Source organism: Anomaloglossus baeobatrachus, chromosome 1 (genome assembly GCF_048569485.1).
Source record: "Anomaloglossus baeobatrachus isolate aAnoBae1 chromosome 1, aAnoBae1.hap1, whole genome shotgun sequence".
Classification (NCBI taxonomy): domain Eukaryota; kingdom Metazoa; phylum Chordata; class Amphibia; order Anura; family Aromobatidae; genus Anomaloglossus; species Anomaloglossus baeobatrachus.
In genome coordinates, this window is record NC_134353.1 from 847,559,303 (window position 1) to 847,572,991 (window position 13,689).

The 13,689-nt window shown below is 48.0% G+C and overlaps 1 protein-coding gene across 1 annotated transcript in view; it reads left to right on the plus strand.

Annotated features, from left to right (window-relative positions):
• The window catches only part of ZNF366 (zinc finger protein 366), a 72,870-nt gene extending 60,151 nt beyond the window's left edge, over positions 1–12,719 (plus strand). Inside the window, exons 4-5 of the mRNA XM_075342178.1 lie at positions 6,942–7,116; positions 11,946–12,719. Coding sequence (XP_075198293.1) covers positions 6,942–7,116; positions 11,946–12,379 — 609 coding nt within the window. The 3' untranslated portion in view covers positions 12,380–12,719. The remainder of the gene's footprint in view (positions 1–6,941; positions 7,117–11,945) is intronic.
• Positions 12,720–13,689: the final 970 nt, after the last annotated feature.

Here is a 13,689-nt window from a genome sequence, read left to right on the forward strand (position 1 = left end):
CGATGTGTAGTCTGACTATGTGTGCAGGGAGCCGGCACTCGCCGCGTGAGAGCGGCGGACGCTGGTAACGAAGGTAAATATTGGGTAACCAAGGAAAGGGTTTCTTGGTTACCCGATATTTACATTGGTTACCAGCGTCCGCAGAAGCCGGCTCCCTGCTCACTGCACATTCAGTTGTTGCTCTCTCGCTGTCACACACAGCGATGCGTGCTTCACAGCGGGAGAGCAACAACTAAAAAATGGTCCAGGACATTCAGCAACAACCAGCGACCTCACAGCAGGGGCCAGGTTGTTGCTGGATGGTACAACAACATCGCTAGCAACATCGCTGTTATGTCACAAAAGTCGTGCCTCAGCAGCGATGTTGCTAGCAATGTTGCTTAGTGAGACGTGGCCTTTAGATGCGACAATCCCAGCAGTTTATCCGGCTCTTCCCGAATTACCATGGTGTGGTGGCATTCGCGGTAATAAGGGGTTAATCGCAGCTCCTAGGTGCGACTAAGCCCTAGATTAGCCATAGAGCAAAACTGGCTGCTGTGAGCTCCAGAGAATGAATGAGTTGCACGATCAGCGGTCACTTCACTCAGGTAATTCCCGGTCACAGCTGGTGATAACTGTGACCGGGAATAGTCTGATAGAGGTCTCAGCTGAATGAGCAGCTCACTCATTCTCTGTATAGGCCCGCAGACCAGGTCTGTGATTGGTTGCAGTCAGATGCTGGGGGCGTGTCTGACTGCAACCAATCACAGATGAAAGCAGTGAATATGGAATGAGCGTGAAACTGGAGAAGCCGCGGGAGCCAGTGATTCGGTAAATATATTGTGCCTGCTCCAATCCGGTGACAGCCAGATACCATGGATCAATTCCGGGTATATAGTGACAGGTGGATTTGCAGGGTATCTGCGAGTCCACCTGTCACTAGGGTGAAAAGCGCAGCAAAAGCGCTGAAAGGAATTGACATGTTCATTCTTTTCAGAAAGCAGCAAAACCTGAGGTGGTTCACAAAACCGTCAGGAAAAAATCCTGATATGTTTGTGTGTGTGAGCATGAGATTTCAGAAATCTCATAGACTTTGCAGGGACTGTAAAAAGCAGTTTTATTATCATGGATTTGCATAAAACCAAGGCAAATCTGCAGCTAAAAATCACTGCAAAAACTCCCAGTGTGAACTAAGGCTATGTGCGCACAGTGCGTTTTTTAGGTGCGTTTTTGGCCTCAAAACTGCATGACTTTGTGGAGTGGTTCACATTCTCACTCATTGTTCATTGTCTCTTTGTGTACATGTCTTCTTTTCCTTTTTTTTCATATAGCTTAAATTAAAAAGGTTGTAACTACCACTATAGTAATCTGCAAGGTACACTGCTCGAATGTTGAGCATATCAATGTCATGTACACTGTCTAATTCTTTAAACAAGTTATTGCTTCCCTTTCTGTTATGTTTAAAAGTTTAATAAAAAAAAAAAAAAGATGTTTAAAAAAAAAAAACTGCATGACTTTGCTTCCCCAGCAAAGTCTATGAGTTTTCATTTTTGCTGTCCGCATACAACTTTTTTTTTAAGCTGCGTTTTTGAGCTTAAAAAAAAATGGACATGTCAATTCTTTCCTGCGTTTTTCTGCGTTTTCCCCCCATGCAATGCATTGGAAAAATGCAGAGATCAAAAACGCAGAGATCAAAAACGCAGCAAAACGCAGCCAAAAACACATCAAATCGCGGTAAAAACGCGTTTTTTTGCCGCGGGTGCGTTTTTATCAGCCAAAAACGCACAAAAACGCAGCGTCAAAGAAACGCAGCGTGTGCACATAGCCTTGCCCGGCTTTTACAGTCAGCTCAATAAAAGAAGTCCTGGAGATAGGAGTGACAGGATGTGATAAAGGATGAAAGTCATTCAGTGGCTTAACAAATGGTTGACAAGTAAAGATAAGGATCCTACAAAGTTGAAAATAAGGGGTGCTTCACACACAGCGAGCTCGCTGCCGAGATCGCTGCTGAGTCACGCTTTTTGTGACGCAGCAGTGACCTCATTAGCGATCTCGCTGTGTGTGACACTGAGCAGCGATCTGGCCCCTGCTGCGAGATCGCTGCTCGTTACACACAGCCCTGGTTCGTTTTCTTCAAAGCCGCTCTCCTGCTGTGACACACAGATCGCTGTGTGTGACAGCAAGAGAGCGACAAATGAAGCGAGCAGGGAGCAGGAGCCGGCGTCTGACAGCTGAGGTAAGCTGTATCCAAGATAAACATCGGGTAACCAAGGTGGTTACCCGATATTTACCTTAGTTACCAGCCTCTGCAGCTCTCACGCTGCCAGTGCCGGCTCCGGCTCTCTGCACATGTAGCTGCTGTACACATCGGGTTAATTAACCCGATGTGTACAGCAGCTAGGAGAGCAAGGAGCCAGCGCTAAGCAGTGTGCGCGGCTCCCTGCTCTCTGCACATGTAGCTGCATTACACATCGGGTTAATTAACCCGATGTGTACTGTAGCTAGGAGAGCAAGGAGCCAGCGCTGCGCGGCTCCCTGCTCCCTGCTCACACTGGTAACTAATGTAAACATCGGGTAACCATACCCGATGTTTACCTTAGTTACCAGTCTCCGCAGCTTCCAGACGGCGGCTCCGTGCAAGCGCAGCGTCGCTTGCACGTCGCTGCTGGCTGGGGGCTGTTCACTGGTCGCTGGTGAGATCTGCCTGTTTGACAGCTCACCAGCGACCATGTAGCGATGCAGCAGCGATCCTGACCAGGTCAGATCGCTGGTCGGATCGCTGCTGCATCGCTAAGTGTGAAGGTACCCTAAGATCACAAAAGAACAAAAATTAATTATTCATTACACATGTGACAAAAATGACAAGCAAACTTGATATAGTTCAATACAGCAGTAGCTGGAAAAGCTTATATATGTTGTAGGGAAGTGACTCACTCGGCAGCATTTGAGGTAGGCATGGGGGGGGGGTCTTTAACACTAGAACTACTGGACTCGTGACACCTATATAGAAATACATAGTGCAAAGTAGTCAAAATGACTACCTCATTAGTTCTAGTGTTAAACAAAACGTCGTAGCTCCTTTATTAAAGCTCCATAAAGTGAGTCACCAACCAGGGAAATAAATGACCTTTCTCTGCTGCAGGGAAAAAGGATACTACAATGTTAATCCAACCCACAAGCCCAAGAGTGGAAACTTCACACAGGAGGAATTCTAAGGGCTCATGCGCACGTTGCGTAATTGCATGCATTTACACTGCGTATTGCTCTGTAGTGTAAATGCATGCGTCCTGCGTCCTTGCTCAATCTATGTAGATTGTGCATGAGACGTGCGCATGTTGCTTTTATGAACGCAGCGATTTGGGAGCTAAAAGTTTGACCCATTTCCATGCGTTCATAAAGGCCGGCTTCTCACTTGCGAGTTTCTCGCAGTAGGGCAATTCGAGAAAAACTCGCATTGGAATCGGACACATGTTAGTGAATGATTCAGCTCGCATTTGCGATTTTTTTTCTCAGTCCAAATCGGACTGAGAAAAAAATCGCAGCATGCTGCTTTTTTGCGAGTTTCTCGCACCATTTGTCCCAATGATTTCCTATGGAAGCGTGTTTAAAGAAGGATCACACACGTGCACCTGCGTTCCAATTTGCGAGTGTGGCAGTAACTTCGCTCATTCATTATTCAACAGATGAATGTGACATCACATTTCCAAAGGTTTATCTGACACTTGTGTAATCGAATTAATTTTGATAAGATGTTGCAGGAAACGTACATCTCAATCGCATCACACACGCGAGTCAAATCATTAAATTATTCAAAACAAGCATCGCACTTGCGTTGCACTAGGACCTAACGTGAACTAATATCAGCAGAGTTTATTTCAGCCTAGTCGGACCGATTTTACACGCATAGGTGTGTTTCCAGCCAAAAGCAGCATGTCAATTATTATTTGTTCGTTCTGGATGAAGCTCCCACTCTGTCTATGGTGGGGGCTACATCCCGAGCGCATGAGTTTGAATTTTTTAAACAAAAATACTGCAGTGTTTCTGCAGCGATTTGAAGCGCACATGAGCTGTCAAATCGCTGCAGAATATTATGCAGTTACGTACGCATGAGCCCTTAGGCTGGTTTCACATCAGCGTTTTTTTTGCCTTGAGGCAAAAACACGTAAACTGCATGTGACTGGATCCTGTTGAATTAGTGTTGAACACATGCAAACGCAAGTGTTATTTAGGCTGGTTTCACATCAGCGTTTTTTGAAATGCAGCAAAAATGTTTTTTTTTTGTCGCAAAACTGGATCCGTTTTTCATGTAATGCATTTTCAATGAACTTACGGCAACATGCGTTTACATGCGGTTGCGTGCGGTACTGTCAGGATCCGGTGACTTGCAGTTTTAAAACTTTTTTCAAAAACGCAACATGTTGCGTTTTTGACCTCCATCCAAATGCTGTATGTCAACAGATCCTGTACATTGTGGCCCTTGCTGCAATGTATTTCAATGGGCGCCAGATCCTCCTTTCCTAGTTGCGGTTGTATGCTGACAAACGGATCATGTTTGGTGTACTGAGCATGCACTGAAGCTGACTGGCGAGCTGCCTAGCGTGATTCTCCCTCTCTCTCCTCTCATCCCCGCTGTCAGGTCAAATTCAGCTCACTCCTCCCGATCACATGACTTCAATGCCCACCCAATTCAGCTCATTCCCGACCACATGACTCAAAAAACTGCAAGTACAAGGACCTCGTCCTCCACACACAGACATCAAATGAATCCGTCTGGACTTTCTTATGTCCACCATCCCACCCCCCAAGGTAGGGATATGTGAGCAGGCAGTACCACCCAACTCTGACTGCTTGAAAATAGAGATGAGCGAACCTGAGGTTTGGTTTTCGAACCGAGCAACAAATTTAGAAATCAAGGTTCGGGATTGGCTGCTTTATGTGCAAACAAAACTCGCACGTAAAATGCTGTGCTCAGGTACGCTTGCTGCTCAGTCCTGTGCAAACCGCTTGCAGTGTTTGAACAGCTCACACTGGGGGTAACAACGGTATGATTACATATAGTGTGCAACCCAAAAAAAAGTTTAAAAAAGTCCGCTTACCCTTCCCCTGAAGTGATCTGCTTATGGCTGGCTGTATATGGGTGGAGCCTCGAACTGCCAATCAGTGACTTGATTGAGCCTGTGGAGGCAAGGCTTGTTTGCTGCCGAGGAACCGAGCCTCAATGGAACCGCTCATCTTCACTTGTAAACCTGACACTTGTCAGCCCTATTACCCCTCTCAGTACTATACGCACTAGAGCTATCTTCCAGGCTTACATCACAGAGGATAGCCAACTCTGTGATGCATATCTCCCCTACATCTCATGTCCTGCTGCCATCTTACAATATTTATATATTCATATAATTGTATAATCAGAAAACTTGTGATGAATGTCATAATATGAACATGTCACAATATGCAAGCCAGATTTTTACTTTAAATATATTTTTAAATAAAGCTCTTTAAACGTAAAATATCTTGAAATAAAAAATCTCTCCATGAGCTTAGGGGAGGGGGCTGCACTTTAAGAATCTATAACATTTCTCTGCCAATATATGTTTATTAATCACAGCTGCCATAAAGCAAGTGTGGCGCCCCTGAGGCTTCCGTCGCCACAGGAACATTGCACCCCAGCCAGAGGTGTGATGTCCCATCCTGGGTAAGGAAAGGAGTGAACGCCGGTCCACAGGTAAATCTACACTACACCCATTGTTAGGTACACACTGGGACCAGGGACAGTGGCAGCAACCCTCCCATGCTGCATGCTGGGAGGGGCCGTAAGACCCATCCCTTCCTCTATAGGGTACAGCTTAGCAACTGGGTGGGTGGGAGGAGCCAGCCGAGGGTAGAGTAGAGAAGGAAGGTCAAGGTTAAGGGGTGAGAAGAGAGAGTCTGCGGGAGGCAGAGAAGGGAGCTGAGGATAGAGCTCTAGTCAGACAGGAGCAAGGAAAGAAAGTGACGCTTCCTGGTGAAGACCCTGGGACTCAGAGGGTCCAGGTGACACCAAGCAGAGAAAAGAAGGGATTCCAGGGCCACTGCAAGGTTTACGAGCGCAGGGCCTGTTCCACAAAGTCATTCGGTGGAGGGATCAAGCTGCGCACAGGGGACGGTCCCTAGAAACCAGAGGAGGAGAAGTCATCTCCGAAAGTAAAAACCGAGGCCCAGGGAAAGTTGCAAACTCCCCGGGCCACAGCCCACAGCAGAACCTTCAGAAAGGGGGTAAATAACTGACAGGCGAGCCCCCGGCCCGGAGGCTGTAGTGGAGGACGAGCCAGGTTCATCCAACAAGGGCAAGGCTTAAGGAGACAGCTGAAGACAGAGACACAATAGAGGGGTGCACCGGCTTTCATTCCAGGATCTACCCAGGATTGGCGGAGGTCCCTGACGGTGGGTTCCAGCCGCCCAAAGGCACCAGTGTGCTGCAGCCCAGGAAATATGAGTAAAGACCTTGGAATTGCACCCTCTGGTGTTGTCTCAGTTATTGTCGCCTGCATAGACTTCCATCACACCATAGACTCTCACAAGCACCAACTGTGCCCCGGGGTACCGCTCCACCTGTGGGGAGCAGGACCACCCAAGCTGCCATATCACCAGCCCCGGAGGCCTCATGCAGCAGCGGCGGCTTAATAGCCGCAAACCACAGGTGGCGTCACGCCAACCATAAACTCTATTCACCCCCGAATCACCAGCCATATTTAATTGACACCCACCAGGGTCACGGAGTCGGGCCCCGCCACCACTGACGTCCCCCGGACTAGTCCGGCCCGGCACCGGGTGTCCCATAGCACTGGGGTGGGCGAGTCACAAGCACACAGTCAAACATATATAGAAAGGTAGTGTCTAAAAATAAATAAAAAAAGAATATTTGTTCTTTAAGTATCTACTTATGATTTTTCTGTAACCTCACATTTATTTTTTTATAACAGCTCTGTGGAAAAGAGTTCAATCGTATGCACAATTTAATGGGCCACATGCATCTGCACTCGGACAGCAAACCCTTTAAATGTCTCTACTGCTCCAGCAAGTTCACGTTAAAGGGAAACCTGACACGACACATGAAAGTCAAACATGGAGTCACTGAAAGAGGCATCCATTCTCGAGGTAAAAAATAAAAAGCATAAGTCATACCCTGTGAGTGTAATAGTGCACATATACCAGTATTTCTTCTTTATGGAATGTGTTTTTTCAAAGGGGACCTATTACCTGATTCATTCTGCCCAAACCACGGTCAGCATGAATCAAAGCCTAGCTGCATGATGGCAACCAGGTGTACGTTTTTCTGAAAAGCCAAAGCGATAGGATGGGGTCACACGGGGATTACTGCAATCCCCTTGCATGACACTCGGCTCACGCTGGCAGTACAGCAGAGCCGAGTGTCATTCGAGTGTCCCTGTGACTGAGGTCCAACCGTACGAGTGGACCTCAGCCCCGGGGGGGGGGGGGGGGCGGCCCGGCACTGAGGAGGGGAGGAAGGGATTTATCTCCCTCTCTCCTCCGTAGCCAGCTATTGCCATTCTCGCACTTCACTCGCGGTACACCGGTATACCACGAGTGCAGTGCGATTTTTCTCTCGCCCTATACACTTGAATGGGTGCGAGAGAAAGAGACTCGCATTACAATCGCAGCATCCGATTAGGGCTGACAAAATAATCGCTCATGTGTGTTGACACATAAGCTAATATTGGTCCTAGTGGAATGCGATTTTTTTATCGCACTTCCACTCGCACCGATTTTCATGTCGTGTGGCTTAGGCCTAATAGTTAAAAGATCCGGTACCCTGGCTGGAGACGAGACTAGTTCACAAGCTGACTCTGAACAGCATTTCTCAGCAATACTAGAGGTAATTGACAGATCTATTCCACAGTGAGAGACCGGTCAATCACCTTAAGTGGCAACAGACTAGTCTCATCTCCTGCTATAGTACCCGGTTCGATCTTCTAACTATATTTTCAATCAAACAGGGGAAGATTTCAAGGAAAAATATATTTGGCTGGACTAGTGTAGCTCGCCTGTAATTCATGCTGCCCATGGTTTGGGCATCATGAATCCCATGACAGGTTCTCTATCATTAGTAAGTCCCAGAGCAGCTGCCATGCCTGCTTCCCTGGTAGTTACGTATTGTTGCAACCATACATTTTGAATCCTTTCATTATGGGTAGCAGTGTCATTTATCTCCACTCTGATAAGCAGTCCAGTTTATGTTCTCCTATTTAGAAAAGAGATCAGTTTCTACATTCCTTTGAACTACATGATATCCTTATCATACATGAAATTTGGACCTCAAGTAGAAACCTTAAAGAGGGAGTATGACATTATTGTTACGGACTAATGGGGGCTAACGAGATGTCATTGGGGTCACGGAATTCGTGACGCACATCCGGCCTCGTTAGCGACGTCGTTGCGTGTGAAACTGCTAACGATCAAAATTACTCACCTAATCGTTGATCGTTGACACGTCGTTCTAATCCCAAATATCGTTGCTGTTGCAGGACGCAGGTTGTTCGTCGTTCCTGCGGCAGCACACATCGCTATGTGTGACACCGCAGGAACGAGGACCAACATCGTACCTGTGGCCGCCGGCAATGAGGAAGGAAGGAGGTGGGCGGGATGTTCCGTCTGCTCATCTCCACCCCTCCGCTTCTATTGGGCGGCCGCTTAGTGACGCCGCTGTGACGCCACACGAACTTCCCCATTAAAGTAGAGATTGTTCGGCGGCCACAGCGTCGTCGGTGAAGAGGTAATTGCGTGTGACGCTGCCGTAGCGATATTGTTCGCTACGGCAGTGGTCACCCTGTGACGCGCCACCGACATGGGCGGGTGCGATCGGCAGCGACATCACTAGCAATGTCGCTGCATGTGTGGCACCCTTGAGAAGCCAGGGGCCACAGGTAACTACACCACCACACCCTACACCCCAGTTAGGCACATCTAAGCCAGACACAAAACCCTTGTTGCCTTCCTCCAGGGGCTGATGTCCACACCAGGGGGTGGAGCCAGGCGGTTGGTCTCCACCCACCAAGGAGTTCACAGTCCTGGAGGCAGGGAAGTTCAGTTAAGCTAGGGAAGTGAAGGAGTGAAGAGATTAGTTTGGACAGTGAAAGTGGAAGGAGGAAAAGTGAGCAGGAGTGAAGTGGCAAGAGAGCAGACTGAAGTGAGTCCGGGTGTGTGGCCCGGACGGAGCAGCAAGGTTGGCAGACGGTGGTGACCGTCTGCAAGAGTGGCCTATCGGAGTTTGCCGTAAGGACCGTGGATGGGCGGTGGCCCGGCGGTACCGGACCGGTACACAAGGAGAAGCCAGCACCATTGGCAGGGGCTTTTCGGACCCCGGCAAGGCTAGGAGTCGCCGTGAATTTGCCGAATCCGTTAGTGAAGGGGACCTCCGGGTTTCCAAACAGTCAAGTCCCGACAGAAGGCAACCGTCCAACTGTGAAGGGGAGACACCGCCACCGCCAAGGGCAACCGTTTCCCAGGGCCAGCGCCTGCGGGCAAAAAGGGGCTCCTCCGGCCTACATCCAAGTCGGGCAGCGGGTTACCGGTGGGAACCCATCGCTACCAACATTGAACTTAGGTGCAGGGAGAGACAGTCATCACCAACCTACAGGGAAAAAGCAACCGCAGACGTCTGGGGGACCCGTCCATCCAGCCGTGTGTTTTACTGAAAACTGTGTCATCGTCTCAGGCTGAGTGAGTACCCCCGTGCCGTACGGCACAGCGCTGCCCCTGCGAGCCTGCACCTCACCAGGCCCCGCAACCCGCCTGCCATCATCCCTACCTACCCCATCACCGGGCCCCGGGACAACCAACCCCCTACCCACGGAGGGGAGAAATAACAACTCAGCTGCTCCCTGTCACCGCTCCCGGGATCCCCGTTCAGAGCAGCGGTGGTGTCACCAAAATCACCACAACCGTGGGTGGCGTCACGGACAATAATCAAAACCCCCACAATCAAAATCCCCTTTTCACTCACGGGCGAGGAGCGCCGCTCGAGTCCCCGGGATCCGGTCCACCGCTCGAGCCACCACCGAGCAGCAGCAGCGGCAGCTGGACCCGAGCAGTGGGAGAGCGCAGCGTCCCCTCCTCCGCCCGCGACACATGTAAGGCCTGAAACACACATCCGTGAAAAAACACGCACGTGTGTTACGTCTGTTTTTCAGGTCCTTGTCCCGTTTTTGTGTCCGTTTTTATGGTCCATGTGGCATCTGTGTGACCGGCGTATGCTAGCCGTGTGTGCGTGTGTAATGCCCGTGAGATTTGTAACTGACGTGTGTATGTGTTGTCCGTGTGAAATGTCTGTGTGTGATGTAACATGTAGTTGCTACATACCCACAGACAGCAGACAGAGTCGCGCACTGAGAATGAATTCGGGTGAACTTCACCCGACTTCATTGTCATTCCGTGGCTCTGTCTGGGCGTCGCATACTGATTAGCGGTCACCCGTGAAGGACTCACCAGTGACCGCTTATACCCTGAGTGACTGAATTGAGCAGCGCGATTTGCGCTGCCGTCACTCAGGTTACCCACGGCTAGCTTGAGTCCACCCCCGTGACCGCAACTCACCTGTGACTTCATCACTGTCACTCGGGCGACTTGCTGTCACAGTTGGAGGATCCAGCGGTGGCCGCGAGTAACCTCAGTGACATCTCAGCTGATCGCGATACTCACCTCAGTTGCTGCATGGGTCTGGAAGGAGCGGCGGTGTTCTTCTGCAGCTCCTGTCACCTTCATGTAGCAGAGCTGGAAGCGACGCGGGACCTTCGTGGATTACGCCGGACATGGATGGGTATTTGGGGAATAATACATTGGTGAAAGAGGGTTTTTTTAACTGTTTATTATATCAAATAAAGGATTTTTCGTTGTGTGTTTATTTACTATAACTTACAGATTAATCATGGAAGGTATCTCGGGGAGACGCCTGCCATGACTAATCTAGGACTTATTGGCAGGTATGGGCTGCCATTAACTCCTTATTACCCCGATTGCCAATGCATCAGGGCAATTCGGGAAGAGCCGGGTAGAGTCCCAGAACTGTCGCATCTAATGGATGCAGCATTTCTGGGAGGCTGCTGGCTGATATTGTTAGGCTGGGGGGCTCCCCATAACATGGAGCTCCCCATCCTGACAATACCAGCCTTCATCCGTGTGACTTTACCCTGGCTGGTATCAAAATGGGGGGAGAACTGGTTGTTTTTTTTTAATTATTTATTTTATTTATTTTACTGCACAGTATAGACCCGCCCACCGCCAGCTGTGATTGGTTGCAGTGAGACAGCTGTCACTCAGCGTGGGGGCGTGTCTCACTGCAACCAATCATAGGCGCCGGGGAAAGCAGGGAATACGAGATTGATTAATGAGCGGCCAGCTTTTTCAAAATAGTAAAAGCCGCCGGAGCAGTGTGAACGCCGTTCAGCGCTGCACCGGTGATCAGGGATCAGTAAGTATGAGAGAAGGGGGAGACTGACCAACAGACAGAGAGAGGGACAGACAAGACAGAGAGAGGGATCGACCGACAGAGAGAGACCGACCGACGGACTGAGGGAGATTGACCTGCATAGACAGAAAAAGAAAGAATAGCCGACATCACTACAAAAAAGCACAAAACGTACACGGAGCATACAGAGATGCATCCGTGTCACGTACTTGTGCGCACCAAACCATTGACTTTCATGGTGTCCGTGTTCCGTGCAGGAAACGGACATGTTGCCGTGCAAAACGGAAACACATACGGATCACGGACACGGACACACGGACATGATGAAAAACGCAAGTTTGACCACAAACATAGATTAACATTGGTGCACGTTTGTCCGGGTCTCCAGTATATACGGAAACGGACAAAACACGCACGTTTTTAACGGATGTGTGTCAGAGGCCTAAAGTGGCCTTTAGAGTGAAAAACACAACAATAAACAGTTTTCTTCTTCTTTCTCCAGGTTTTGCCCGTGTAAGAGCAGATCATTCTCGCGCAATTGTCCTTCGTAGTGTTGAGCAGAAAGAACCCTATGACTTATCCAGAAAAAGGAGAGATGACGAATCATCTTGTCATTCAGATGAAGAAAATGTAAAAAACAATTCTATCCAAAATGAGGAAGAGGACAGATACAAATTTCAGGAAATATTTAAAAAATACATCTATAAAGAGGCAACACATTGTTCTGAGGAACATCTAAGCAACTTCAAGAAGACGCCAAACAAGGACAATCATGAGATTCTCCACGTTGAAAGAGATGCAGAAAGAATAAGTCACCGGCACAAAGAGGAAGGGAAAGGTGTGGACTTGGACCAGAAAGGGGGAAGTTTAGGACTATCTGTTCCCTATTTCTTCTATATGAAGAACAGAAACACAGATGAACATTTAGTGGAATAAACCATATATTGACCAAAGAGAAGTAACAACACACCTAAAATATATAAACTGACATTCATCGCAAAGAATTTGAACTTGGCAAACATAGGTTCATATTATGTAACAGAAATGCTGTACTATTCTCTAGTCTGTTCTGCACAGCTTTATCGTAGCTTGTAGTCATATTTTCTTCAGCTTTGTCTTATTACAACATCATTGCACTACTATTGATGAAATAATGGACAAATATGTGACTATGCTTGAACAGCCATTAACAGCCTAAAGTTTATAATGTAATTTATAACAAATATATTGTACTCCTTATTGAGTGCTTAATAATAATATTAGTAATAATAATAAAAAAAACAGTGACTTCAAATATAGGTTGTTTTCTTTTTTTTTTTATATTTTAAATTTTGGGGAGATATTTTCAGGTAATTCTCCTTGGACAAAATGCAGTAATTAGGTCTCTCTAAGGCCCGTTTCACACGTCAGTGAAGAACACTGACGCTCTTCACTGACGTGTAAAACACGCACATGTCCCTCCGTGTTCCGTGATTCACGGCACACGTGGGTTGTCCATGTGCAATCCGTGATCCGTGATTGCATATGGACATTACTCACCTGCCTTCACTGCTGCTGTCCATGGTGCTGATCTCCTCGGGTCTGCAGCGTCCGCCCATCGCTCTCAGCAGCTACTTCCTAGTCGGGTTTTCCTGCTCTCATGAATATTCATGAGCCAGGCAGGAGCTGCCGAAAGCAGAGGCTGAAGAGCGAATCGCAGGCAAGTTAAGTTCAAAATATTTAATATTTAATATGTCAGTGTTTTTCTGGTACGTGTTACACTGATCACACACGGATCACACCATAGTGTGGTCCGTGGGTCATCAGTGATGCCAGACAAAAACTGACATGTCTCCGTGCAGAATCACGGCCAAGGGTGCACGCTGCATGGAGACATGTTCAGTGAAAAATCACTGATGTGTGAGCAGACCCATTGATTAGAATGGGTCTGCGTATGTCAGTGATTCTGGTACGTATAAAAAAAAGCACAAACGTACCAGAATCACTGACATGTGAAAGGGGCCTAACTTGTAGAAAATCTAAAAACGTCTAGCATGCTCTATCAGCCTGACCTGCTGCATCACCACTAAGTACAAATTACAACACCCTCTCAATTAGGCTCCAGATTTAAAGAGAACCTGTCAGAAGGATTTAGCAAAATAATGTAAAGGCAGGGCCATAATGGCGCTGTTATACTGATTAAATTGGTACCATTGGGGACAGAATCTCATCTGTTGTTTTTGTTTCATCAGCATCTAAAGTTTTCT